General features: G+C 41.5%; 3 protein-coding genes across 3 annotated transcripts in view; 2 read left to right on the top strand and 1 right to left on the bottom strand.

Moving 5' to 3' along the window:
* Positions 1-1,002: 1,002 nt before the first annotated feature.
* Positions 1,003-6,997, top strand: LOC106950324 (ras-related protein Rab-5B-like). Its single transcript, XM_015037102.1, has 6 exons — positions 1,003-1,139; positions 3,509-3,809; positions 3,898-4,049; positions 4,157-4,279; positions 5,005-5,098; positions 5,215-6,997. The coding sequence occupies exons 2-6, from the start codon at positions 3,644-3,646 to the stop codon at positions 5,328-5,330; spliced, it is 651 nt and encodes a 216-aa protein (XP_014892588.1). The 5' UTR covers positions 1,003-1,139; positions 3,509-3,643; the 3' UTR covers positions 5,331-6,997.
* Positions 6,998-8,257: 1,260 nt separating this feature from the next.
* On the bottom strand, positions 8,258-13,489 carry LOC106950323 (lariat debranching enzyme). The gene is made up of 9 exons (XM_015037101.1): positions 13,334-13,489; positions 12,330-12,527; positions 12,113-12,237; positions 11,959-12,039; positions 11,788-11,873; positions 10,291-10,515; positions 10,117-10,194; positions 9,895-10,040; positions 8,258-9,287 (listed from the first exon to the last, which is right to left on the bottom strand). Exons 2-9 carry the CDS (start codon positions 12,524-12,526, stop codon positions 8,609-8,611), a joined length of 1,617 nt encoding a protein of 538 aa, XP_014892587.1. The 5' UTR covers position 12,527; positions 13,334-13,489; the 3' UTR covers positions 8,258-8,608.
* A 228-nt stretch (positions 13,490-13,717) lies between these two features.
* armc8 (armadillo repeat containing 8) overlaps positions 13,718-25,177 on the top strand; it is a 19,801-nt gene continuing 8,341 nt past the window's right edge. The window contains exons 1-17 of the mRNA XM_015037100.1: positions 13,718-14,017; positions 15,791-15,867; positions 18,370-18,441; positions 19,484-19,626; positions 19,703-19,800; positions 20,661-20,753; positions 20,862-20,942; positions 21,029-21,104; positions 21,185-21,275; positions 22,179-22,239; positions 22,327-22,527; positions 23,397-23,492; positions 23,592-23,674; positions 24,271-24,352; positions 24,447-24,533; positions 24,702-24,794; positions 24,908-25,057. Of these exons, the coding sequence (XP_014892586.1) occupies positions 13,973-14,017; positions 15,791-15,867; positions 18,370-18,441; positions 19,484-19,626; positions 19,703-19,800; positions 20,661-20,753; positions 20,862-20,942; positions 21,029-21,104; positions 21,185-21,275; positions 22,179-22,239; positions 22,327-22,527; positions 23,397-23,492; positions 23,592-23,674; positions 24,271-24,352; positions 24,447-24,533; positions 24,702-24,794; positions 24,908-25,057 (1,629 nt within the window). The 5' untranslated portion in view covers positions 13,718-13,972. The remainder of the gene's footprint in view (positions 14,018-15,790; positions 15,868-18,369; positions 18,442-19,483; positions 19,627-19,702; positions 19,801-20,660; positions 20,754-20,861; positions 20,943-21,028; positions 21,105-21,184; positions 21,276-22,178; positions 22,240-22,326; positions 22,528-23,396; positions 23,493-23,591; positions 23,675-24,270; positions 24,353-24,446; positions 24,534-24,701; positions 24,795-24,907; positions 25,058-25,177) is intronic.

The raw sequence follows: 25,177 nt of genomic DNA on the forward strand, positions 1-25,177 counted from the left end.
GGAGAGCACTGACAAGATGGATCCAAATTGTAAAATCACTTGTCTAGGTTTGCCTTATTAGAAGAGTCGCACACAGCCTGAACATTTTATGGTGTGACTGACACTTTTTTATTTTCTTGTCTATTCACAGAGACAAGAACCGTTCAGTTCACTTTAGTTCAGTTAAGATCCTTTATTGTCTTCCAAGGGGGAAATTTGTTTTGCAGCCAGAAATTTCAAACATACAAAACAACATAGAATACAATGTTATAAAACAGACAAAACATACAAGCACCTGTCAGTTTTTCTTTAAAAACAAACCAAATTTAATGAATTAATTAAATGCAGGTTTGGGTGACCCCCAGTTTTACTTTGGAGTAAAGGTTGGTGGACATTTGTGATGCAAGGAAATTAAAAGGAAAGCAATAAAAAGCAAGATTATTAAAAGATAAATACTTTGTGTCATTCATAACATTTTAATTCGGCAGAAACTATGTAAACCTCATGGGTGCTGGCTCCCAGTGAGGTATCATCAGTGCTTTTCTATTTTTCTTCGATTGAGCACCACTGTGCTCTCATGCTTTTTGTGAAACATGCGGATCATTTCTAAAATTAAAAAAATTTCCACAGAGGACAACAGTGATGACTAAAAATAATATTTCTACGTCGTTTTTCAGATTTTGCTAAAGATAACTAGAAAGCTTGACAGGAATGTTTGTATTTCAAATTCCGACTTTCAATTATTCCCCTGAACTTATCACCAGCCAATAAGTACAAAGAGAACCATATGGGATTTCTTGGAAAATATTATTTCAATCCGCCATCTTTATTATTTTTAAACAAACCAACGCGTCTTTTCTATTAAAGACAGCCACTGCATTTACTTCTTGTTAAAGAATAACTAATTTCAGTTACATTTATTACGAACGCAGTGTGTTCTTGCTTGAACTATTCTATACGTTCTTAGTTTTTGCTTAATAACTCAATAAACCGAGTAGATAACAGTTCTTGTTTTCATTTCCCTTCATGCCAGTTTGACAATGCGGCACTCACAGCGCATGCGCCAGATTACAGGAAGCGTTAACATTTTTCTTCCAGCAGCAGCTGATAGCTCCACTGTCAACAGAAAAGCCTGGGACACCTGCTGCCGCTCAAACACGGTAAATATCCTTTCGCTGGAACGTCAGTAAGAACACGCCGTGTCGGTAGAAGGAGAAATAATCTCTGTTTCTAGTCCAGCGTCGAAATACGAAGGTCTGTAGACTGAGTGGTGTCTCGTCTGGACCCGGCGGTGTGTGTCGTTAGCTCACGCCGTGAGATAAGATAAGGTTCAGTGAGGGAGGAACCGTAGCGTCGTAACGATCTGCTCATAGAATCAGAGAGCTGGAGTCATGGACTGATGGAGCCCCCCCACCCACACTCCCTCTCCTCATTGTGTCGGTTAGACGCAGAGGCGCAGCATCAGAACCCGTGCTGAGACCTCCACCCTCCGTGGGTCTCACGGTTGATCTGATTCAGACCTCTGTTGTCTGACATGACATGTGAGAACATCGATCTGAAATTGTCTTATCTTCGCGCTGCGAATTTCTCACAGTCCTGCATTTTTAGCTCGTATTGTTCGTCTTAGGGTGCCTAGCAGGAGGGGGGTGTTTCTGTCACAGAGGACAGTCCTGGTAAAACATCATCTTTCACTTGAAAGATATGATCTAAAGAAAATGTTTTATAAACAGTAACTTAAGATTCACTATGTGCTAAAAAAAAATGGCTCTATGTGCATTTTCCAGGCACACAGTGAGTGCCATTTTATAGCACAATCAATAACTACTTCAGTAGATATAAAATGGTGTATACATCAAATATAACTTAAAAGTGTTTGACTTGTTAATTTAATGCCTTCAAATTGGGCCTCTGTCTCTTTAAAAACTCCAACTCTTTCTGAAACTCCACCTTCAGGACGTCATCACAACATGGCTCCTCTGTTAACCCTTTAACAACATTTTTACCAGCGCTGCACTAAGCAATCGCACGCATGATGAGCTCAGCAGATGCACAGTTCCACAAGGTGTTTGCTAATTGATGCTGGCTAGTCTGAAGGAGTTAAGTGGGGGAGTTGTGGGTGAGGGCTTCAGAAGCTTGGAAACTGCAGCTCTACGGAGGGTCTGCGCCTCGAGGGCGGAGCTAGGTCCAACCAGGTGTGCCACTGGTCCAACACATGGAAATCAAATGGCTGAATTACCTCCTCAGTATGAAACAATTTCTCCAGAGTCCTGGCAATGACCTAATTCTTTGATTCAGGGGGATTGCAGCAGAACCATGTCTAAAAGTTGCAGGATACCGACCATCGAGGATTGGAGTTTTACACCTGTAGGCTACAGGAACCATTTTCAAATAGTAGAGTCCTTGTTGCTGCAGCAATACAGAGGATTCAAAAGTCAGATATGTTCAGGATAACTACCAGTCCCATCGAGTTCAGTCTGCGGTCAGAGTGTGTGCTAATCAGAGAAGCTCATGACAGGAAAACCAAAGGCTGCCTTGTTGTGGAACGGGACCTAGAGAATTGATTTGTCTCACCAAAAGAGTCTAAACAGCTCTACATAGGTTTGAGAAGTTATATTAGCCGAGCCTCTGCCTTTCTACGCAATTCTGCCTAATTCTCCTCTCCTTTCAGTGCTCTGAACAAAGCAAAGCGCAGAACAAGGGGCTGAATTTTACCAGTCCATGGTTGTATCTAACCAAACCATGGGACTTTTGGAACAGTGTTTTTTGCATAGGAAAGACCAAAGAGTCAGTGAGGAAGGAGCCGTAGCGTCGTAACCAAATGCGAAGGAAGGTGATGGCTTGCTGCCACGGGTACCCGGCCATCTTACAGTCACTGAGGTGACCATGAACTGCTTCACCAACAAAATTTCCCGTGTCAAATATGAAGCCATTTGTGACGGCTCCACCTTGACCCAAATAGGGCAATGATGAGAACAAATAATCCAAACACATCAACAACCTGTCAATAACAAGGAAAAGAAACCCTGTGGCTGGAGTTCTAAAGAAATAGTCCTGCTGAAGGCGGTTCTACAAGCTGTTGCATCAGGGACTCAGTTTTTCTTTGTGTCCATAAGTTGAGGAGGGAGGTTAGCTAAAAAAAGATTTGTATTGACATAGCGTAGTGATTACATATATGTCTTTTATCTTCACAATGTTTTTAATCGCATTAGACAAAGGTTGTGTTTTCTCCCTGGGTCTTACAGTCACTTCCCCCCCCAACACTGACATTGTGTTTTATTAACATTTCTTCAGATTTCTTTGAAAAGTATTCCAACATGAGCTGATGTTTGTTACTCTGACTTAAATATCTACAGGTTTCTTTCTGCTAGGAGTCAGTTTGGAGGTAGACTGTGCAAACTAAAACTTAGCACTGACCACAGCTCTCCTCTAATGTAGACCAGTGGATAGTGAAACCGGGGATTTTACTAAGTATGGAACCTGTCGTTGGAATTAACTTCATAAAAGTTAAAGTTTTTCCTTTTGCACAAAGAAAAACACCGGAAGAGTACAAAGATCAAGCCAGCCCCAGTAACGAGTGTCTGCTTGGGAGGCCACTCGGGTCACTGTTAGAGCAGCATTCCAGGGAGGAGGCCCATCCCCCCAGCCGTCTCCTGCACAGGTCGGTATGAGCTCCAGAGGGAGCGGCAGCCGATCCAACGGCTCGCTACCGCAGACCAAGATCTGCCAGTTCAAGCTGGTGCTGCTGGGGGACATGGCTGTGGGCAAGTCCAGCCTGGTGCTACGCTTCGTCAAGGGACAGTTCGACGAGTTCCAGGAGACGACTATAGGGGGTGAGACGCAGCGGTGCTGATTAGGTGAGCGTTCCTTATTAGAATGCTTCGATGCTAACTTGTTGCTCTTTCGTCCGCGTTTCTCCAGCTGCGTTCTTGGCTCAGTCAGTGTGTTTAGACGACACCACAGTCAAGTTTGAGATCTGGGACACAGCAGGACAGGAGCGATACCACAGCCTGGCTCCCATGTACTACCGCGGAGCTCAGGCCGCCATCGTCGTGTTTGATATCACTAAACCGGTACATGAAGGCAAAGAGCACATTATTTGTGAGCTAGTCTTAGAATGGGTTTAATTATACAGTCTTATGTGAAGGTCATTATTTGACCTCTGATTATGTGGTTGCAGGAGACCTTTGAGAGAGCCAAGGCCTGGGTGAAGGAGCTGCAGAGGCAGGCCAGTCCAAACATTGTTATCGCTCTGGCCGGAAACAAGGCTGATCTTGCTGAGAAGAGACTGGTAGAATACGAGGTACTACTTGCTTTTTTTTTTTTTTTTTTCCTATTTAATCTCTTTATATCCATAGTTTAGGAAGAAATTGACAGAAGTTCTAAGTCCTCTACACCAGTGGTCTCCAACTGCATTCCGTGAGGACCAGAGTCCTGAAATTTTATAGACGTGTCCTTTGTCCTACACACTTGATTTCAATGGCTAAATTGCCTCAACAGTCAAGCTCCACAGAGCTCTGTAATGAGCTAATATTGGAGCCAGGTGTGCTGAAGCAGAGATGGATCTAAAAGTTGCAGGACCCTGCCCTAGTTTGAGACAACTGCTTTACACCTTCTCTTTTGGGAGAGTAGACACAGTCCATTGCTTGTCCTGCTACTTCCTCAGTCGGTGTGCAGAGTGGGGTTTTACATTGTCCTGTTGAATAATAGAAGGAGATCCCTGGAAACCATGGTCTTGAGTTCAGTGTACAAAAGTTTAAGCCCGCACACAAGACCAAGACACACAAACGTTTTAGCTGTGCCATGACTAAATGATGAAAAGCTTATGATGTGTGGATATTTTTGAAGGGGGGATGAACTCTTCAAACCTCTGTGTATCACTACTTTATGGCAGAATGGTTGTATTGCTAGAGCAGTCACCTCCCCCGGTAAGGCCGTTCAAAACAATGTTCAGTTCATTAAACCCCTCCAATGATAAGGACAAGATGACACTGTCACTGATCAGCTGTCCTTCTCTGTGTTGCGAAGGAAGCCCAGACATATGCTGAGGACACCAGTTTGCTGTTCATGGAGACGTCTGCCAAGACAGCCATGAATGTCAACGAGCTTTTCTTGGCTATTGGTGAGACACCTTGTACCAGATTCAAAACATTTAGCTCTTTTGTAAATGAGTTAATAATGTGGAATATGCGTTGTCCTTTGCTAATCCTATTACAACTCTCATTTACTCTGCTGTAGCAAAAAAGATGCCAAAAACAGACACGCAGAACCCAACACACGCAGCACGACATCGGGGAGTGAACCTCCAGCATCCAGACGCCCACTCCAGCCGAGCCTGCTGCGGCGGAAACTAAAGCTCCTGAACCACCCCGCTGTGTATTAACATCCCCCCCACCCATCCGTTCTCCCCTCCACCACAGTCCTGAAACCGCCACGTCGTGTTGCAGCAACATCCAGAGGTTAGCCTGATGTAGGGGAACCTGACGTCCGCTCCCCTCTGTGTGTTGCGCCCATCCTCCAGTCCAAGCAGACAGAAACCCAAAGGAACGGGGGAAGACAGAAGAAGAATGATGCCAATTGAATTAAGGGCGGACACTTGAGTCTGCCCACCAGACTCTGAGATTTTACTTTTGGAAATAACAGGCGAAGACCAAGATTGAGAAGTGCAAAACAAAGGAAATGTGCAAGGCAGCGGCAAGCCTGTTGTAGTATTTAGCACCAATTGTGAAAATCCTGTTTCTCTCTGCCTTGCTTCAGTTTACCCACTGTCCTGTTGCATAAACTGAACAGCACATTCTTGTGAGTGGACAGAAACCATTAGAAAAGGGAGCTTTCTTCTTCTTTGTGGAGCTTGCTTTGTCTGATTTTGAACTGATGAAAAGTCTGCTGTGAATACTGCCTCATACCACCGTCCTGGAATGACCTGTAACCCTTCTGTCATGCTTGAAAAGATCCATATCACAATGTCTCAAGTGTGTCAGCCTGGTCAAATTTCTAGTGTGATGATTTAGACTTCATTGCCTTCCAGCTGTAATATTCCAGCCTATCCAAATCATGTCCTGTAGTCTAGGTAGAAACTTAAATTTACTACATGAGGCCAACGTGTTGGCGCACACAAAGCTAAACCTGTTTGTATTTTAGGTATTTCAGATGCAATGTTGAGAAACTCCCTGCAACGTAGTGCATGGGCAGTGATGAAGAAAGAGGGGAAACTTTACCACAACACTATGGCCTTGATGTGGAGGGGATGTTGGGCACTAAACACAATGAACAGCGGGGAAATCTAAAGCATTCGGATTGGCATCAAATACCAGGATCCTGCTGTGAGTAGATCTCTTAAACCGACTGAAGGGCTGCACTGAGTAATAGAGGTGATTCGATTGCAGATAATGCCATGGTGTCTGCTTCTGTGCATGTAAAAATTCTCGCCTCAGATCACTGATATCCTGGGGTTGTTTGTTTAGTTATGTGGAAGAAAGCAGAAAAGATCTAAAATGAATATCAAAACAACCCAAGTTTCCCTGTGGGATCTTTTCTGCCCGTCTTCTGGTAAATGTCCCTTGTTTGTCTCTTGTCACGGTGATCTTAGATGGTTTTCTGAATTAACTTATTTTCAGACAATGCTCTTGAAATGAGTTAGGTGTGCTTGTTAGCTGTCAAACCTGGCCGAAGAAAACAGGAAAAAAAAAATGTTGGTAAAACACGAGAACAGAAGTGCCTACTCCAAGTTTTCTTTTTCCTTGGTGTGACTTTTATTTTATTTTTTGTGGACAGGGCGCAGGAAAAGCACTTCCCTGATACTGGCTTGTATTTAAAACAACATGGCGTCTTGTCGTTAAGCTACACTGTAATGGCTCTTTGAATGGATGTAAAGAGATCTTGTCAAAGACACTGTATGTCATATATTGTCCTTATTTTAATGAAAGTGTATGTTGACTTTAGCAGATCACACCTGTAAACCTGGAATGGATTGTTCAAAGGACTCTAATCAGTGTTATAAATCTATTTGATTTAAACCAACAGTGATGACCAGTGCAATATTTTCCCTTTTACAATTTCTTGGAAAAACCTTTACAAGTACCTTAAAAGCGTGAAAAATGTATTTATGCAATTTGGAGAAGAGTTCATGCAAAACGACTTACAAATGAGGAGGTGCAGTTAATAAAGCTAACAATAAGCTACTTGGAAGGAAGACCGCAGGCAGGCAGGCTCTGTGAGACCCTCCGACAGAAACAAATCTGTCGGAATTTCTGTAAAGGATACTGAATAGTAGACGGTGACGTCTAGTAGAAAGATGGATACTGAAATCAAGCTTTAATGTGTAATCTCAATGAATCCCCAGAAAAGCTAACAATAGCTAGTATACTAGCAGTAGCTTTCTGTAGCAATCGCGTCAATATTAGCATGTTGGTTAACAAGGCAAGAATGAATTATTATACTATTAGTTACTAGCTAGCAGGCAGCTACTAGCTAATAAATTAGTGGAAACTGTGTTGTGCTTTAGCAATTACTATCTGTATATTAGCCTGCAATAGATAACTACTATACGAATTGAGCATTACCCAACGATATAATTTTAGCATGTTAACTAATATTAGCTAACGCCTTTCCATCCAAATATTAGCAATGTGAAGTAAGGCAGATATATGTAACACCAATTTTTGGAGTGTAAACACAATCAATAGGATGCACATTTTTGAATTTATATATATATATATAAAGTTTAGGAGATTTATTTTAACGCATATGGGGATTATCTTAGTTTTTTTTTTTTATTCGATTTAAAACTATTACCTATATTCAGGAACCTGTAGCATCTTTTTTTTTTCTCCTCCTGGAATGGTGTCTAGGTGTAGAAAACAACAACTCCTGACTTTAGCCCGTTTCCCACCAACACATCTCTTGGTTATAAGAACTTTTCCAATAGTCACGGCAACACATGGAACGGTATGAAGCCCCAAAAGGACATTGCAAGGAAAAAAAAAAGAAAACATGAGTACCAGATCCAATTTCATGCTTACCAGATCTTGTGCACTTGAGAAATTTTATTTTTTCCTTCAATGTCATTTTGGTGGCTCTGCAACATGTTACCCACAGCTTTTTAGAGTTCAGTAGTTTTTCTTCTAGCATGAAACTGATGCAATTTTACTTAAGAGCTGAGTCTTGTTGGAAGTCGGCAAAATTATCAAAAACTAATTAGAAAGTTGGAGCATCTGCTGAAAAAAAAAAGAAATGCACAATTCTGCTAGCAAATCACTAGGAAAAAATGCACTCTCAGTACTTTTGTTAGGATAGTGAGAGAAATTTATTTGCAAGTTCCTAATTAAAATTAATTCATATTTTGCTGAAAGATAAAAAAAAATCAGTATGGCTGAGGGTTCAGCCATACTGCATTGAAAATACTGTTTCTAATAACCACAGTTGACTTCTTTTTGTTTTTTAGTTTTAGTGATAGATTATTCAAAAAAAAAAGAAAAGAAAAAAACATCATCAGCTTCTTTAATCTTTGCCATTAAATTAGAATTTCCTATTACCAAAGAAACTGAAATTCAAATCCTGTTTTCTAAAATGGTCTGGCTTTGTTTAAAACCCATAAAATGACATCTTAATAAAGAAGTCCGTTTCCTGCGTTCTAACCCTCACACTCGTCATCGTCAGTGCTCTGGTAAATGACCTGGTTCCTGCGTTTGATTCTCGGAGTCGTGTTCCCGCTTCCCGCTTCGCCGCCGCTCCGCTTCAGGATGCGAGCGGCAGCCTCCTCATCACCGCACCGTCCTTCCTGTTCGCCCTCTGGCTGAGCGGGAGGAGCTCTGGGGGTGGAGTGGGAGGGGGGTGGCAGGTCCATCAGGACAGAGGGGGAGACGGTAGATTTGGGCTCTGGCAGGACCATCCGAAAGGGGGTGTGGGTATCTGAGGGCAGGTCCGCCTTTGCTCCTTCCTCCTCTTCTTCTTCCCACTCGTCTTCGATGGTGATCTCATCAGGGTTAAAAGAACTGGACAACCCTGACGTATCCGTCGGATACTCGCTGGGTTCATCCAGACTCTCGTCCTCGCCCCCCCCGGTGGCGCTCTGGGACCTGCCTGCGTCGTCGCCTCTCTGCCCGACCTTACAGTAGACGTCTGTGAGGCCCAGCTTGGCGCAGAGCTCTGTCGTTTGTGGGTTGGTGTTGTAGCTCGGGGGGGCGTGTGGCTGGGGATGGCTGGGGTCGTACGGCGGGACGGTACGGCTGAAGTTTTCTGGAATAGCGAGTTCCCCGCTGAGATCCTCCACCACCTGCATCATGTCCGCCTCCGAAGCTCTGAAGTCCCACCTGACGGTTACAGACAACCCACAGCAGCGTCAGGGGAAACCACGACCAGCGAAATCACAAATTCTGTTGCCACAGAGCGTTGAGCAGCACAGTGTGCATGGCGCTCGCTGAAAATATAACAAACGTCGCAATTTTGGCCCTCAATTAAACCGAGTCTACCGGACTGCTAGCTATGAAAACACACGAAGGCTGTCTACAGTTCCAAATCCAGCATGTTCTGCAACAAACTGAAAGCTAAAACAGAGCCGCTCTGCCTTCCTGTTACATGTAAGAGATGTCATGACAGAGAAAACACAGTTTCCTTTCCATCAGTGTCTTGCATCTTTGACTTTTAGACACTGACAATGACTAACATGGAGTCTTCTTTCCTCAGGAGCAGCTTTCACACTGAAGAGTGTTTTTGTTGCTGTGATCCCTAAAGCATTATTGGATTTTTGAGGTCCTAATCAGTCAGTCGAGCTGAAAATGCTGCAACGTAACTCAACAGTTTCTCTACAAATGTCAAAGTTATTTGATAATTAAAAACAAAAAGAATTTAAGCATACAGTACACTGAGATTCATGATTGTGTGTATATCGTGCCATTTATCTTGGGGACCTTTGCGTACCGTTCGTGCAGGCCGTTATTCTCTGGGGGGTTCCAGCGCTGAGGAGTGGTCACCTGTAAACTGTTGGTAGCTTTCAGAACAGCAAACCACTCCGGGTCATATTCCAGACCCTCAGATGAACTCGATCTGTCTGGAATATCAACAATCTGAAAGATATGGAGATATAATGTGAATATACAAGTATGAAATGGCGTAGTATCTATGAAGAAGACTTCCTCTGACCTGCAAAAACTCTCTGTAGGGGAGGCACTTATCCAGAGACAGGAACTTGGTGACACGTGGGGCTGCGTTACCCTTAGGCTGAGAAGAGGAGAACCAAGTTTGTTTTTTGTTTTTTTGTATGTGAATTAGCATTTAACTGAGCCATGTTCTACCTGGAGGGAGTGAGACACTTACTGGATGCTGCATGACAGCAGCAAACTTTACATGGAGATGTGCAGAGAACCAGTAGCTGGGCTGCAGATGGGCCAGCAGCTCCTCAGCAGCCGGACTTCCCAGGGTGTTGGTCTCCACTTCCGACCGCAGGAACTTCTTCTTCCGCAAGAGATCCTCCGTGTTTCCATAATGGTAGATTCTTCGAGGCCAGTCGTGGCTCATGAAAATGTCTATGGGCATCTGGATCTTTTTTTTTTTAAACAGTAATTTACCAGTAAGACACAAAAATCCCCACCAAAAAAAAAAATCCCCAAAAAACAATATGCAATTCATATGCAAGCCTGTCACAATAAGCAAGGAACCAGTTAATCAAATAATCAATTAATATAAGCTGAGACCCTCATAATCCATTTTATTTATGGTTTTAGTTTTCTGTGTTTTTTTAAATTTCTGCTCTATTTATTGTTTTTGGTTCTTGTGTTTTACTTTGGATATTAAAAAAAAAATCTTCCAGTTCCAGAGTTCTTTTCAAATTTGAAGTGGCAGTATTATGTGTCTTCCAGGCACATAGTGCCATTTTATATTGCACTTAAGTAACTATGTTAACTTGAGTTGTTATTAAAATTAAGTTTATATCAAATATGACTTAAAAAGAAATTTGACTACCTAATTTAACACCTTGAAATTGGGCCTCTGTCTCTTTAAAAACTCCTTGCTAATCGCCGTTGGCTAGTCTACAGGAGCTGTGTGTTCTTTCAGACTAGTTGTTGTGGGAGAGGCGGAAGCTCAGAAGCCTGTAAATTGCAGGAGCTTCATGTTCGAAGGCGGAGCTAGAGCCACCCGGGTGTTTTGCACAGCTGAATGGTTGCCATGGAGATTAAAAGATTCTCAAACATGCATCAAAGAATCCGGGCAACAGGTATACTTTTGATGAGGAAATAAAATTGTAGCACGATGTAAAACTCAAATACCGTATTTTCCGCACTATAAAGCGCACCGAAAAACCTTCAATTTCCTCGGTGCATGCTGGGATTGTTGTCAGAACGCTGGTTTGTTAATAAAGTTTGACTGACCTATCTACCTACCGACCGTCTATAATCAGGTCGTCTGCAGGTCATTTAGCACCACGTTCTCCACCAACATGCTGTGTGCGAACGGAGAAGGGTGGCCATCGTCCGGCCACGCCCCGGCCCAGTCGCGGAAGGCTCTCCTCGCCGACCGGAGTCGGACTGTTTTGTTGACATTCTTTATGTCAACAAAGTGGCTTTAGATATTCACCAGGGTGCTTCACTAGGGTTACCAAGGGACCTGCACTGCACCTTTACAGTTTATTGCTCTTCGAGAGAGTGGATTTGAATTATGCCGTCATCAATACGTTACTTGAAAATGGTCTCCAAAACAATATTATCGTTTATCACAATAACTTCTGGGACAATTTGTCAACCAGCAAAATGTGTTATTGTGACAGGCCTGTGCATATCTGAAGGATTTGCAGCTGAACATTAGATCCTGATGTACCTGTTTCAGTTTAAACACCTCCATATTCCTGATGTGGTACACACTCCGGAGCGTTTCTGGATTATACGGAGGGAATTCGTGGTGACCTTAAAGGAAACACGCTCTGTCAGTGGAAAAAAAAACATATCAAAACATTTTATATATTTAAAAAATATATATAAATGAACAGACCCTTTCTGTAGTCGTGTGATTTGTAGATTCCAGACAGGCCACCAATCCTGACCCCTTTATAGCGGACGACACCAGCGTAACCTGGAGACATAAAACCCAAGTTAATATTAGTAAATGTATCGGACGCCCAGGTCTACAACCTTCTGCTGCTTACCCAGGTAATAAATGTTTGGAGCCACCCAGCCTCCGTACGGCAGCTCCTGCAGGTGGTTGGAAGCCTCATGGTTCCCGCCGATGAAGATGGTGAGAACTGGAGCCTTCTTCTCTCCAGAGTAATACCTGCAACAGTCCCATCACGTCTCAGCAACGTCTGCTCCACCACCACCACCATCATCATCATCATCATCGCCAACCAAAACCAAACCACTGACTTGTAAAATGTCTGCATCGTCCGGTACTTGGCAGGCACCGCCATGCACTTCAAGTCTCCCTCATTCCGCACCGCCTGGAAGTCTCCACAGCAGAGCAGCAGATCCACTTTGATCGACTCCTTCTTTTCCAGATACTCGATGGTCTCATAGATCTTGTCCAGCTCGCCATGGCAACAGCCTTCTACTGCGATCTTCATGCTGCGGGGAACAGGTGAGATTACCAGACAAACTTACATTCACGCTGTGAGGCTTACTGATCTGCATGAGAGGCCATCGACTATTACGAATATTTGGAATTTGACTTCTGTCAAAATTTTATTTTTGGTTATGAGAATGTAAACGGAGAATGTGCAAGATGAGTTCTACTTTTTTTTTTTTTACACCAAAATTTGCAAACTATTGTGAAAAGGAAACCCAAAATGTTTGACACAAGTCAGTCATACTGTTTATAAGGCAAGCAAACTTTGAAAACATTATTAAATACATATGTGCCATTTTCTTTCTCTCATTATTATAACATTGAGAAAATAGAAATAATTCTGGTGATTCTAACTAAAACAAGAGAAGTTTGGTTTGATTTAACTTGATTTAAAAGGTGGATGGTTTCAACTTTTACACTACTCAATAAATAGTTATATTTTTTTCATTGTATGACGTCACAATGTTTGTGTCTTGCATTCTAAGCAGTTTATCAGTTTTTGATAATGACAACCTACAAATTAAATTGTACATAATGTATTCAAAGCAAGCAAATACTGACTTAAAATGCTTTAAGGACGTGAATATGAAAGTATTTTTCTGACTTGGTGCTGCTATTTATCCAAAGGATAGCTTTGGCAAAGCCTAATTTATTAAAAAATATATTTCCATTCTAGCAGCCAGATTATTAGTAGTAGCTCAAGTTCTACAGCAACAAACCAAACACAGCACGCCTCAGCTAGCAATACCTTTTGAGACGAAACAACGCAACGACAGAAGCAGAAGTATAGCAATTCAGTACATACGTGAATCAAGTTTTAGCTGAGGAGGTTACTGGTCTCCAGGGATTGTCCATAGAGGTTCTAATTTTCTTCAAAACACATGATTTTGTTACTAATCCACAGTTGAAAGCGACAGAACGAATTTTCCCACCTTGCTTTTACCACTCAACGCGCATGCGCAGTACTCTTTGAGAATGTTTTTAAATTCAGAAGCAGATTCATCATGAATGTGTTGATAAAATTTTTTTTACTGTTGTTTAAGATTTGTGTTTGTAAATATATTATATGATGAAAATACTATTCTAATGAGGATTTCCTAACTTTGTTTTAATTTTGACGCTGGTTTGATCTTGGTAACGTATCGAATCGGGCTGAAAAGGAGGACATCTACGTCACTCTTATAAACAACATTTACCTAAGCGGTAAAGCCATAGACTGTCAGACAGCTCGCCAACACAACCAGGGCTGTTTTGTTCTGTATCCAGTAATAACTGTCACAGCCGAACTCACACAGGATTCTGGTGCGTAATTAGGAAAGGAGAGCTCGTGGAAAGCCCCGTGGGACGGCCGCCGTTACTTTTTAAAGCCGCTCATAGTTGCTCTGGGGGGCGGAGTGTCCGCGGAGTGCTGCGCCGATTGGGGCGCCCGCTTGGAGGAAGAGAGATGGCGTGCTTGTTGGAGGCCCCTCTCCGTATCAGTGTTCTGTCTGTGAGTCTCACTCTCATAATTTAAGCCGGTTTCCAAAATGCTCCCCCCAAAATCAAGCGGTTGATAGCATGGAAACGGTCATAAACAGCTAGGGAGAGTTAAACCCCAGCATTAGCTTTGGAGGCTAAACGGGCTCAGCAGCATGTAGCTGTGCTCCTATATAGCAGTTAAGGGGAACGTTTTTTACTACCCCTTCGCTCCGCCGGGTGGAAACATATGAAACACTATTACTGACGAGTTTGTCTCATGGACGCCCGCCCCAGCGGTGCTCACCCAAAAACAAATGAAGCAACCACAGGAGCTGTCATGTCAGTGTCATTTGGAGAGAGTTAGCAGCTAGCTGCAAATTGAAAGTGTTTAAACAGTTTAAACATGTTTACATACCACATAAAGCTCCAATTGAAGACAGTAATGGGAGTTAATTTCTATTTCCACTACCTGTTATAATTTGTTTTAAACCACTGAATCTCCTATTTAGTCTTACGTTTGTAAACTTGGCGTTGTTAAGCTAACGTCAAATGCTGTGAAGTTAGCAGTGTACAATTAAGCTAACGCAGCTAATACATCTGTCAGCTCCATAATAGTTTTAAGTGAATGAAAATAAGCCAAAGTGTTGCCATTTTTAGGATATTACAAAACCTTTAAACTAGAGTTAATGGCTACTTGATATTATTTAGCTAAAGTTTAGTGAAGGTTAAAAAGAAAACCCAAATTTTAGCTACACAGAATCTAAAATATCGTTTTGTTTGCGTATATTTTTTAGCATGAAAAGCTACTGCAATATGTATATTGTACCAATATGCAATCAAACTATGTGAGGAAGCTGCGAACAGAAGTGTGCAGACCCGTGATGTTGCAGGTGCAGTCATGTTGTGTGCGTGTGGGCATCCAGGGGCATCCAGAGCCATCCAACAGTATCACGGTGCTGTTAGCTGGCGAACCTTTGCTTCTCAGGGGGAGAGTTCTGGTCCAAGCTGTCAGTGGAATAAACTAGTTTTCTGGTGTCACATGCAGCCGCATTAAATGACACATAAAACAGCTTTGTAGGGGGGCTGCTAGACTGAAGACTTCTGCATGCATCAGAGAGCACATGATTATTTCTGTGCGAGTTAAGTTGTGTTTTGTGATTTATGTTTGAAAAGCTCATGAGATTGTTGTTTTACTGAAATGCTATGTATTTGTCCAGCATGTCAAAAAAGAACATTGTGCTGGAAATTTTTTAGATTTGCTTAAGTTTAGTAGCCCTCTCTACTCAAATCTGCACTGTTGTTGTTTGTATTGTGTAAGAAAACAGGTGAAGACTTAATCATTGTATTCAAAAGTAATTGCGCTCTTCCAGATAATTTGCTTTTTGTGGTGTCGCAACCACAAGATTTTATGTACTTCATTTAGTATTTATTTGACAGACCAACAGTGGCATCCATTTTTCTTCAGTTTCCCTGAGTCTGTCCTTTGTAGAACTATGACCACATTTTTCTGTAAATGCAGCTGGATGCTTTCTTCCAGGATTGCCCAAGCTGGAGAACAGCATCCAAACAGGACGATGCTACAGTGAGAGATCCAGAGTCCAGGGCCACGCTTTAAATATTTAGGAGACCAGGGGATGATTTTCCTTTAACTTAACAATTATGCACAACTTTGTGTTGGCCACATGCAATACCTGTCTAATGCATTGAAGGTTGTTGTTTTAATGTGGCAAACCAAATAATCTGAACACTCGGAGTTCATCTCTCTGGATTCGTATAGTTATATTTGCTGGTTTTGTCTATGCAGGAAGTCACCGCCACCAGTCGCCATTATGTTGACCGACTTTTCGACCCTGACCCACAGAAAGTGCTGCAGGGAGTCATGTGAGTCTAGCAGCGCTGAAGTTCTTCAGTTAAGCATTATGTTTTAAAAAAAAACTGCCTTTTTCTTTTGATTCTTTTTTTGACCAATTGTTCTGTATGGAAAATACATTAATGATTCGCTTATACAAATAAGCAACAACACTGTTTTTTTTTACCAAAATGAATCAGTTTATAATAAATGAAGATGAAGTATTTTTTACATGTAGTTTCTATGATTTCTTGTCTTCCTGGTTTATAAATATGACAGGTATTATATGTCATCTCAGTGCTGGGTTATATAGGGAAAAAAGCGTATCACAATATGTATTTTTCTATTTTTATTGGAGGATTTTAGTGTTTAAAGTTTCAAATTAATCCAGTTTATAAGATGGCTTTTATCTGAACACAAAGTACAATTAAAATAAACATTATTAATGATGACATTTATTCTTAAAAGTCGCCCTTAAATGAAACAGAATTTCCTCAAGCCTCCTGGAACATTATGGATTACAAGTGAAGAATTAAAAAAAGTGGGGGTGGAAACATTTACAAACTATATGAAGTTGTAAATATGTTTATGTGAAAACCTAAAAATAGGGAAAATCAAGTTGACAGGTTGGAATCTGTCTTTTAAAAATGATTTGAAAAAATGGGAACTAGGTACCTACCATTTGATACACCACACATATTGCCTGTCACATTAGTTTTCAAAGCCTACCTTGGTCTTTGATATTTTGATTTTCTGTTTCTCCTTTTAGTTATTTTATTTCTCGGCTATAATTCTACATGGGGGACACAATTATCTTGGCAGTGAGCTGTACGGTAAGGGCGGTTAAAATAAAATAAAATAATTCCCAAAGCCCTTTTTGGGAGAACTTCAGCAGAGACTTGTATCTCTAGACTCCATAACAACCATTACATGCTAACTACATCCCAACTGGTAGCTTGGTAGACACATGTAAACCTATGGAGTTTGCTAAACTTTACTGGAACTGTAACAGGAATGTATGACCACTGTTGAGAATCGTAACAGATCAGAGATCCTGTGGGCCTGTTTCCCTTCAAAGAATGGATTCACTTATTTTCCAGCCATAACCATACGTGGACAAAGCAACACAGAAGTTGTTCATCAGATATAAAACCAATATTCTTTCATCTTCATCTCAACACCCAGACCTAAATCCTGTAGAAAATCTTTGTGTAGATGCACAGGTCAGATTCCTCTCTGTGTGCTCCAACTAAGTAAAGGTTTTGAGAAGATCAAGTGTTGTCCTGTCGGCATGTAGAGGTTGTAGATCATATCCAGTTAATAATTCTATAACTGCGTGCCGTGATTTGGGTTATTTTAACGTAGCTCATGTTTCAGCATATTATGGAAGCTCCATTTTTCCAATGAGAGATTTTCCTGAAATGAACCGATGTGTTTACATGTACATGTTTTCATCTGATACTCAGAACTCGGCATAAGGTAGATGACACGTAGTCTGACTGTTTCCTGGTTATTTTTATCCCGTGAGGTTACTAGCTCTAGTTACGGCTCGTAGCTCTCTGCTATCTAAACTCCAGCTGCACTTTTCCACCAGCTCCACTCAGCTCCTGTTTGATGTAATCCGGGTCACTGGCACAGCAGAAGAAAGGTTGTGTCAATATATATGTGTTAAGTGCATTTTGGGCTTCAGATTTATAGAAATCAACAGTTACATGTGAATATCTTCTGTTTCACCTCAAATAAGCGTATCAAGTCTTTCATCGCTGGTGCAATTATTAAACCATGTTTTTGTTTTTTGTTTGACTAAAAAATGACAATTGGTTATAATGTGACTTTTCCATGACAAAAATGAATTAACATAGCAACGTGGTCATCACATTGTCATGATAAAGGGTTTGCTCTCTTACAAATTTCTTCTTTTTGTTACTTTCTTGCCACACTTTAATGTTTCTGATTGTACAATGTTTTTATTTTTATTTTTTAAAATTAAACAAAGATGATATGGGTAAAAACAAAATGCAGTTTACAAATTATATTATTTAATAAGGCAAAACTATCTCAAATACAGTAGCTAAATCATGAATTAGTTGTTTTTAACTAGATTTTTTTCCATTCAATTTCGTTACCCACACTAAGACCTGATTATAACCTCATCTGTAAAGTTGAGAAATCACTTCACATACACCATCATGACTGACAGTGCTAAGACCCTCCTCCTGGCTCTGATTGGTTGTTTCTGAGCAGCAGCAGCGGTACATTTCTGCAGATGGTGGTAGGACCACAGGGAGGAGGTGGAGTAGCTTTTCATCTGTCTCCTACTCTCCTGTCATGGCATAATGACAGTTTTAACAAATATGTTAAAAAAAAAACAAAAAGAAAACTTTTTTTTTTTTTTTTTTTTTTCATATGCAAGTTACATACCGCACCTTTAAATATTTAAGTGTCACAAAAAGCAGGCAAACAAACAAATGAACTACTGTATCCAAAAAAAACTCTCATCTATCTTTTTGTTTTCTTATTTGTCTTTCCCTTAGTGATATGAAGAATGCTGTCATAGGAAACAACAAGCAGAAGGCCAATCTGATTGTCCTTGGAGCTGTACCGAGGTACTCTGCACATCTTTTTTCTTTCCATTTATGTTTTTCTTTCTCTGTTGTTTCAAGCGCATCAGCATAAATATGGTGGTAAACAAACATTAGCATAGATCACATCTGCTGTGTCAGGTCTGCTGACTATTCCAAACCTGTGGGTTTTTTTTAAGGCTTTCTTCCTTGTGTGCTGCTGTCTGTGATCTAATTTACATTTAGTAGTTTATGAGACATAATAAAACTGAAGTGTTGGTCTTTAAGTTGTTTGACGATCTCATCTGTAGCAAATGTAACACCAGATCCTACATTCACACTGACAATAGTGCAATGCTTTGTAATAATCCAGGCATTTTTTTAACAACATGAGCTTTTTATTGCTGACCTCAGCTTCTCAACTTTATATGCTCTCCTCTTTTTATTGGTCCGTTTACCTGGAAACAAAGTCACAATTCTTAAGAGAAACATTGAGGCCATGGTTGAACAAAATATCAAATCTGACTCACACATACCGAATTCAAAATTTTATTTTAAGTGATCTAATGAAACAACAATTAAAGTGACAGATTTAATAGTTGGATGTTCGGTACTCTACAAAATCCTACCGAGTATTTTTGTTTGCTTTCTAGCGCAATATTACGTATTACATTTAAATGGGACAAAATTAACTTTTCAGCAAGATATAGGAGTTATTATTGAATTATAAGTCAATAATTATGTAATATTGATGAAAAAGTACTAGACCCTCTGGCAGATAATTTCATGTACATCATGAGTGAAATGTCTGGTTACAAGTGAAATAATCTCCCAGTGGAACTAGAACTTTTTCATCAGTATTAAGGAATAATTGACTTAGAACAAACTCCCATGTCTTTCTGAAAAGTTGTAAGTTAGTTTTGTTGTATTTCAGTTGTACTAAGATATTTGCAGGAGAAAGTAGACCAAAAATACTTGGTAAGATTAGTTATTTTTGCAGTGTCAGTCTTGTCCCTTGCAGGTGATGAAGTTGGTTTCAGGTTTTTTTTCTCTCTCTCTCTCTTCCTCTCTCTCTCTGTGCTTCCAGGTTACTGTACCTGCTTCAGCAGAGCTCATCCAGCCTGCAGCTGAGGACGGAGTGCGCCGTGGTGCTGGGCAGTCTGGCCATGGGCACCGAGAACAACATCAAGTCCTTGGTGGACTGTCACATCATCCCCACCCTGCTCCAAGGTGAAGCTATAAAACACACTGCCGTGCATGCAGATAAGAAAATGAGGGCAAAACGGTCGTTCCTTTTACTTTGCAGGTCTCTTGTGTCCAGACCTGGTCTTCACTGAAGCCTGTCTTCGATGTCTCAGAACTGTCTTCATCAGTCCCGTTACGCCTGTGCAGCTGCTGTATACAGTAGGTCACCTTGAACCTGACTCTGTGCAGCCCATGTTTACAGGGCCTTCCTTCCCTTGCAATTCTAGATCCTTGCAATGTGATTATTCATATTAATACATCGTTTAGGTCCTATGCACTGCAAAAACACTAAATCTTACCAAGTATTTTTAGGGCTGTTTCTAGTGCAGATATCTTTACACACTTGTAATAAGGCAAAACTAACTTGCAAAGAAGCTGGAAAGCGAGATGGAACTTGTTTTGAGTCAATAATTCCTTAATATTGATGAAAAAAATCAATATTAAGTTCCACTAGCAGATTATTTGATTTATAATTAAACATTTTTCCCGTGTTACAAGTGAAATAATCAGCCAGTGAAATTATTACTTTTTCATCACTATTAAGGAATTATTGACCTAAAACAAGCTCCTGTATCTTGCTCAACAGTAACTTTTAAGTTAGTTTAGTCTTATTTCAAGTGTTCTAAAATGTTTGCGCTAGAAACAAGACCAAAAATACTTGGTTATATTTAGTGTCTAGGCATGTGTCTATTTGATTACAGCATTATTTTTCAGATGACTCTTCTGTACATGCAGAGGAACAAGTTGATTTATTTTACAGCAGCGTTAGAAACCACTTGGTGACGCCTCTGAGGTGAAGTCGATGCTTTCCGAACTGGATTCAGTGAGGATTTGATGCTGCAGGAACTTAATCGCAGCTTCACTATTCAAATTCAAAAATACTTTATTGATCCCAAAGGATCAACTTCACATGTATATCCTCCACTTTGCTCTACATTTATTTTCAGAACTGTAATGTAAATGTGCTTGTTTCTGTGAGGCCATGCACATATATAGTGTTGTTGTATGTTTTACTGAAGGATCCCACTGTGATTCCCCATCTCATGTCTCTACTGAGCAACTCCCAGAGAACCCAGGAGTACATCACTCAGATCTTCTCCCACTGTTGTAAGGTATTTGACAGTATTCAGTCACACATGAACATGATGGATTCAATCTCACACACACACACACACACACACACATCCAGACCGTAATCTGCTGCTGATTGTTGTCCGCAGACCCCAGAGCACCAGACGGTTCTTTTCAACCACGGCGCCATCCAGAATATCGCCCCTCTGCTTATTTCACCCTCCTATAAGGTACGCAGCTCCTCCCAGTGAGGTCGTCTGATCTGTTCTCACCGTCAGTGACGCGAACATCAACTTCTACGTCATTCCCTCCTCAGGTCCGGATGCAGGCGTTAAAGTGTTTCTCAGTCCTGGCCTATGAGAACACTCAGGTCTCCATGACACTGGTGAATGGTGAGATTCTCGCCTGCTTTTGGTTTTCCCTCCACTTTTTCTCCTCTTCTGAACTCTGCTGCTTGTTCTGTTTCTGGCAGTGCTGGTGGATGGTGAGCAGCTCACTCAGGTATTTGTTAAAATGATGCAAAGGGATCAACCCGTTGAAATGCAGCTAACGGCAGCCAAATGGTGAGTGTTGCACCAGGTTTTTCCAGTAACACAGCGTAGTTGCAGTGTGTAACTTTTACAAATAACGCGCTTCTTTTTTTTCTTTCTTTTTTTTACATATTTGGTAAAACTGTCATGTCCAAACAGTATAATATGAGACAGATCATCTGTGAAAAAAATCAAGGTCCTTGTGCTTAACGGCTGTCTGTAGAAACGCACGCTCCAGTCAGAAAGAACCAATCAGGGCCAGGAGGAGGGTCTTAACACTGCCAATCACCCCAACTGGGCGTCTTATGAAAACACATTGGCCTGTAAAAACAGAATTGGTTGGGTTGTTAAAATTTGGGCTGATTTTCCTTTGGCATATTTTTAGAAAGTATTCATAGGAAAATTTAGTTGAAATACCCATCATTGTGTGGCAGAAAAGAACATACATTTTAATAAATGTACATCTTCTTACACAAATTTTATTAGTTCATTTATTTTTAAATGTCTAAAATCTCTCAGACCAGAATCTGTCATGAATGCTAAAGCTAGTTAGCATAGCACCCAGTGACAGCAGATGAATAGTTTTTCTGGAACGGGAAGTTGTTTCTCCGCCATTAAGTAGCTTATACACGAGCATGATTGACAGCCGAGGCCTTTCTCCTGGATCCAATTGGTCGTTTTTGGTCGGTAGCTGTCTGTTTCTGCAGATTGTAAATTAAGAATTAAGCACTGGTAGGAAGTGGAAGGGCTAGATTTTTTTTTGTATTCCACCCCCCACAGGTAATCTGTCTCATTCCATACTGTTACTATATGTTGCCAGTTTGAACAAATCTGTAAAAAACACACTTTTCATAAAAGTTACACACTTCAGCCTTACAGTTGGAGCGTGTTTGTTGTTTGCGTGGACCTCATGTGCGGCTGCTGTTTCCGTTCCAGTCTAACCTACATGTGTCGAGCAGGTGCCATCAGGACAGACGACGGCTGCATAGTACTAAAGGTTTGGATCTTTTTCGCCGCTGCATGTTGTCCTAACAGCCGCCGGTGAGCCGTTTCTGTGCGACGTCACTTCCTGTTGTGTGTCCAGACGTTGCCCTGCCTCGTGCGGATGTGCAGTAAAGAGCATTTGCTGGAGGAGAGAGTGGAAGGTGCAGAGACGCTAGCCTACCTGATGGAGCCCGACGTGGAGCTGCAGAGGATCGCCAGCACCACCGACCACCTGGTGGCCATGTTGGCCGACTACTTCAAGTATCCCAGCTCTGTGTCTGCCATCGCTGACATCAAGAGGGTGGGTCTAAGCAGGCCTGTTGCATGCATCTGACTGAAATGGAGCGTTTAGGTTATATGAAACAAGTTACCTATGTTTCCTGTACCAGTTGTAGAAAGATGTTTCATTGCACGGTTTGTGGGAGAGTGGTGATCTCCTCAGTTCGGTGGAAACCTTTTACAGATTATTTACCCTGAGTAATTGCTTGAACAAGGAGGAAAAAAAAAAGTTGAATTCTAAATTAATATTTATATGACAAATGTATGTCTAAAATATAACTTAAACATCGAATGCATTTAATTTATTGTTTTTGTCATGACTATAAAGACATGACAACTTTAATACTTAAAAGGTCTGTTTATTGGCCACTAGGGGGCGATTGTCTTAATCCACCAACTGCTGGGTTTGTAAATTGAACAGAAATCCTGGTCAGTCTTTGGTCTCGGCTGCTTGTGTTTTGTCTGGGCTCAGTCTCACCTTCTGTCTGTGCGCCGCCGTTAAGTAAATGTGTAAAAATTGGATAAAAAATGGGAATGAAAATCAGATCAGATCACTCCTGACCTAAAAGGTTTTGGTGATTTCTAAAACTGTCCATTTCAATACTTGCTCATAACTGTGCCATCAAACAATCAGGATGGCCAAACTGGATTGTGATGCGATTATGTCTTTTTTGTGTCATATGACAGCATATTTATGTACTCTACACTCTTTGCAACTTAATTTGAAAATCATTTGCTTCAGGCGTTCTCCCCTCACCCCCTTTAACCTCTGATTCTTTCCCAGTGGGCTTTTGGGACTGGATGGGTTTGTTTTAAATGTTTTACAGAACCTTTATTGGTTAAAACTAAAAGCTGTCCGTACTGAAATGTTGCACCTGTCCCACCCTGCAGCTGGACCATGACCTTAAACATGCACATGAGCTGAGACAAGCTGCTTTCAAGCTCTACGCCTCTCTGGGCTCAAATGACGAGGACATTCGCAAAAAGGTTCTGCAGTCAGTTTTTTTTTTTTCCCCCTCACCCCCTGCATGTGTGGTGATACGAACACATGCTCATGTCCCAATGCACCGCCTTTGTTTTCTTCAGATCACAGAGACGGAAAACATGATGGACCGAATAGTCAGCGGCCTATCGGAATCCAGCATTAAAGTGCGGCTGGCAGCGGTGAGGTGAGCCTCTCTCAACTCCGTTTTCCACTTTGAAGAACAACTTGTGCATCAAGTAATGCCTGCAGGGTTCATTTCAACTTGGGAGCTCTTCATACTGATGCAACTTTTACAAAAATGTGTTTTAGATATTTGTTAAAACTGTCACCATGTTGAAACGGTGTAATATGAGACGGATGATCTATGAGAAGATGGAGGCGTCTGCAGAAATGTACTGCTCACAGTCAGAAACAGCCAATCAGAGCCAGGAGGAGGGTCTTGGCGCTGTCAATCAGTGCCGCATACGCGCCGTGTCATGTGCTGATGGTGCAGAAACGACTTGCATCTGGTGAACCAGATGTAGTGTAGCGGAGAAAAAGTGAAAGGTTGTGAGCAACGCGTACTCGAGGGTGATTGACAGAGCTACGACCCTTTTCCTGGCTCTGGTTGGTTGTTTTTTTCAGAGCGGTGTATTTGCTGTAGGAAGGAGGCAGAGGAGCCAATTTTTTTTGTCTCACATTAGTTAGTGATAGTTTTAACAAATGTATAGAATCCATTTTTTTTTAATAAAAGTTGCTGTAATGTTTGTTCATGTGTGCATTTCCCCCCTTCCTCTGCAGGTGTCTTCATAGTCTTTCCCGGTCAGTGCAGCAACTAAGGACCAGCTTTCATGATCACGCCGTGTGGAAGCCCCTCATGAAGGTCCGTTTGATCCGACCTCCACTCGGCTTTCTCGCTGAAGTAAGACTGGAATCTGCTGCAGCCCTCAGGCTGTTCACGGTGTGTTTGTGTGCAGCTGCTGCAGAACGCCCCAGATGAAGTCCTGGTCATGGCTTCCTCAACACTATGCAACCTGCTGCTGGAGTTCTCGCCAAGTAAAGAGGTGACGATGTCACTTGACTCTGAAGAAGCCGTCACATCCAGCTGTTCTCAGAGATAGTTGATCAATTATATGTGGCTCAGTTTGTAAAGAGAGTACATTTTTAAATGTAACGGACAGTAGGCCAGTTTAAAGCGGATCTGTAAATGAAGTTGTTGTCGTTTCCAACAGCCCATCCTGGAGTCTGGGGTGATAGAGTTACTATGCAGTCTGACTCAGAGCGACAGCCCTGCTCTCAGGGTAAATGGCATCTGGGCCCTGATGGTAACGAGCAAACTTTTGTTTCATTATGGAGTTCATTGTATTAAAAAAGAAAGGAAAAAAAAATGGTGATGGAGAAAACTCCCATCTCATGTGCACACATGATGCGTTTCCAGAACATGGCGTTCCAGGCCGACCAGAAGGTGAAGGTGGAGATCGTCAGGTGTCTGGGCACCGAGCAGCTGTTCCGCCTGCTCTCCGACCCCGACACCAACGTGCTGATGAAGACTCTGGGTTTGCTGCGTAACCTGCTGTCAACGCGCCCGGTGAGACACAATCTTACCAAGCACTTCTGTTCTTGCTTCTACTTGAAATAAGGCAAAACTAACTTACAAGTAACGTGTCAGCAACATATAGAAGCTAGTTTTAAAACAATAATTCCTCAA

The sequence above is a fragment of the Poecilia latipinna genome, unplaced genomic scaffold (genome assembly GCF_001443285.1).
Source record: "Poecilia latipinna isolate Pla-1442-1.1 unplaced genomic scaffold, P_latipinna-1.0 Scaffold393, whole genome shotgun sequence".
NCBI classification, from domain to species: domain Eukaryota; kingdom Metazoa; phylum Chordata; class Actinopteri; order Cyprinodontiformes; family Poeciliidae; genus Poecilia; species Poecilia latipinna.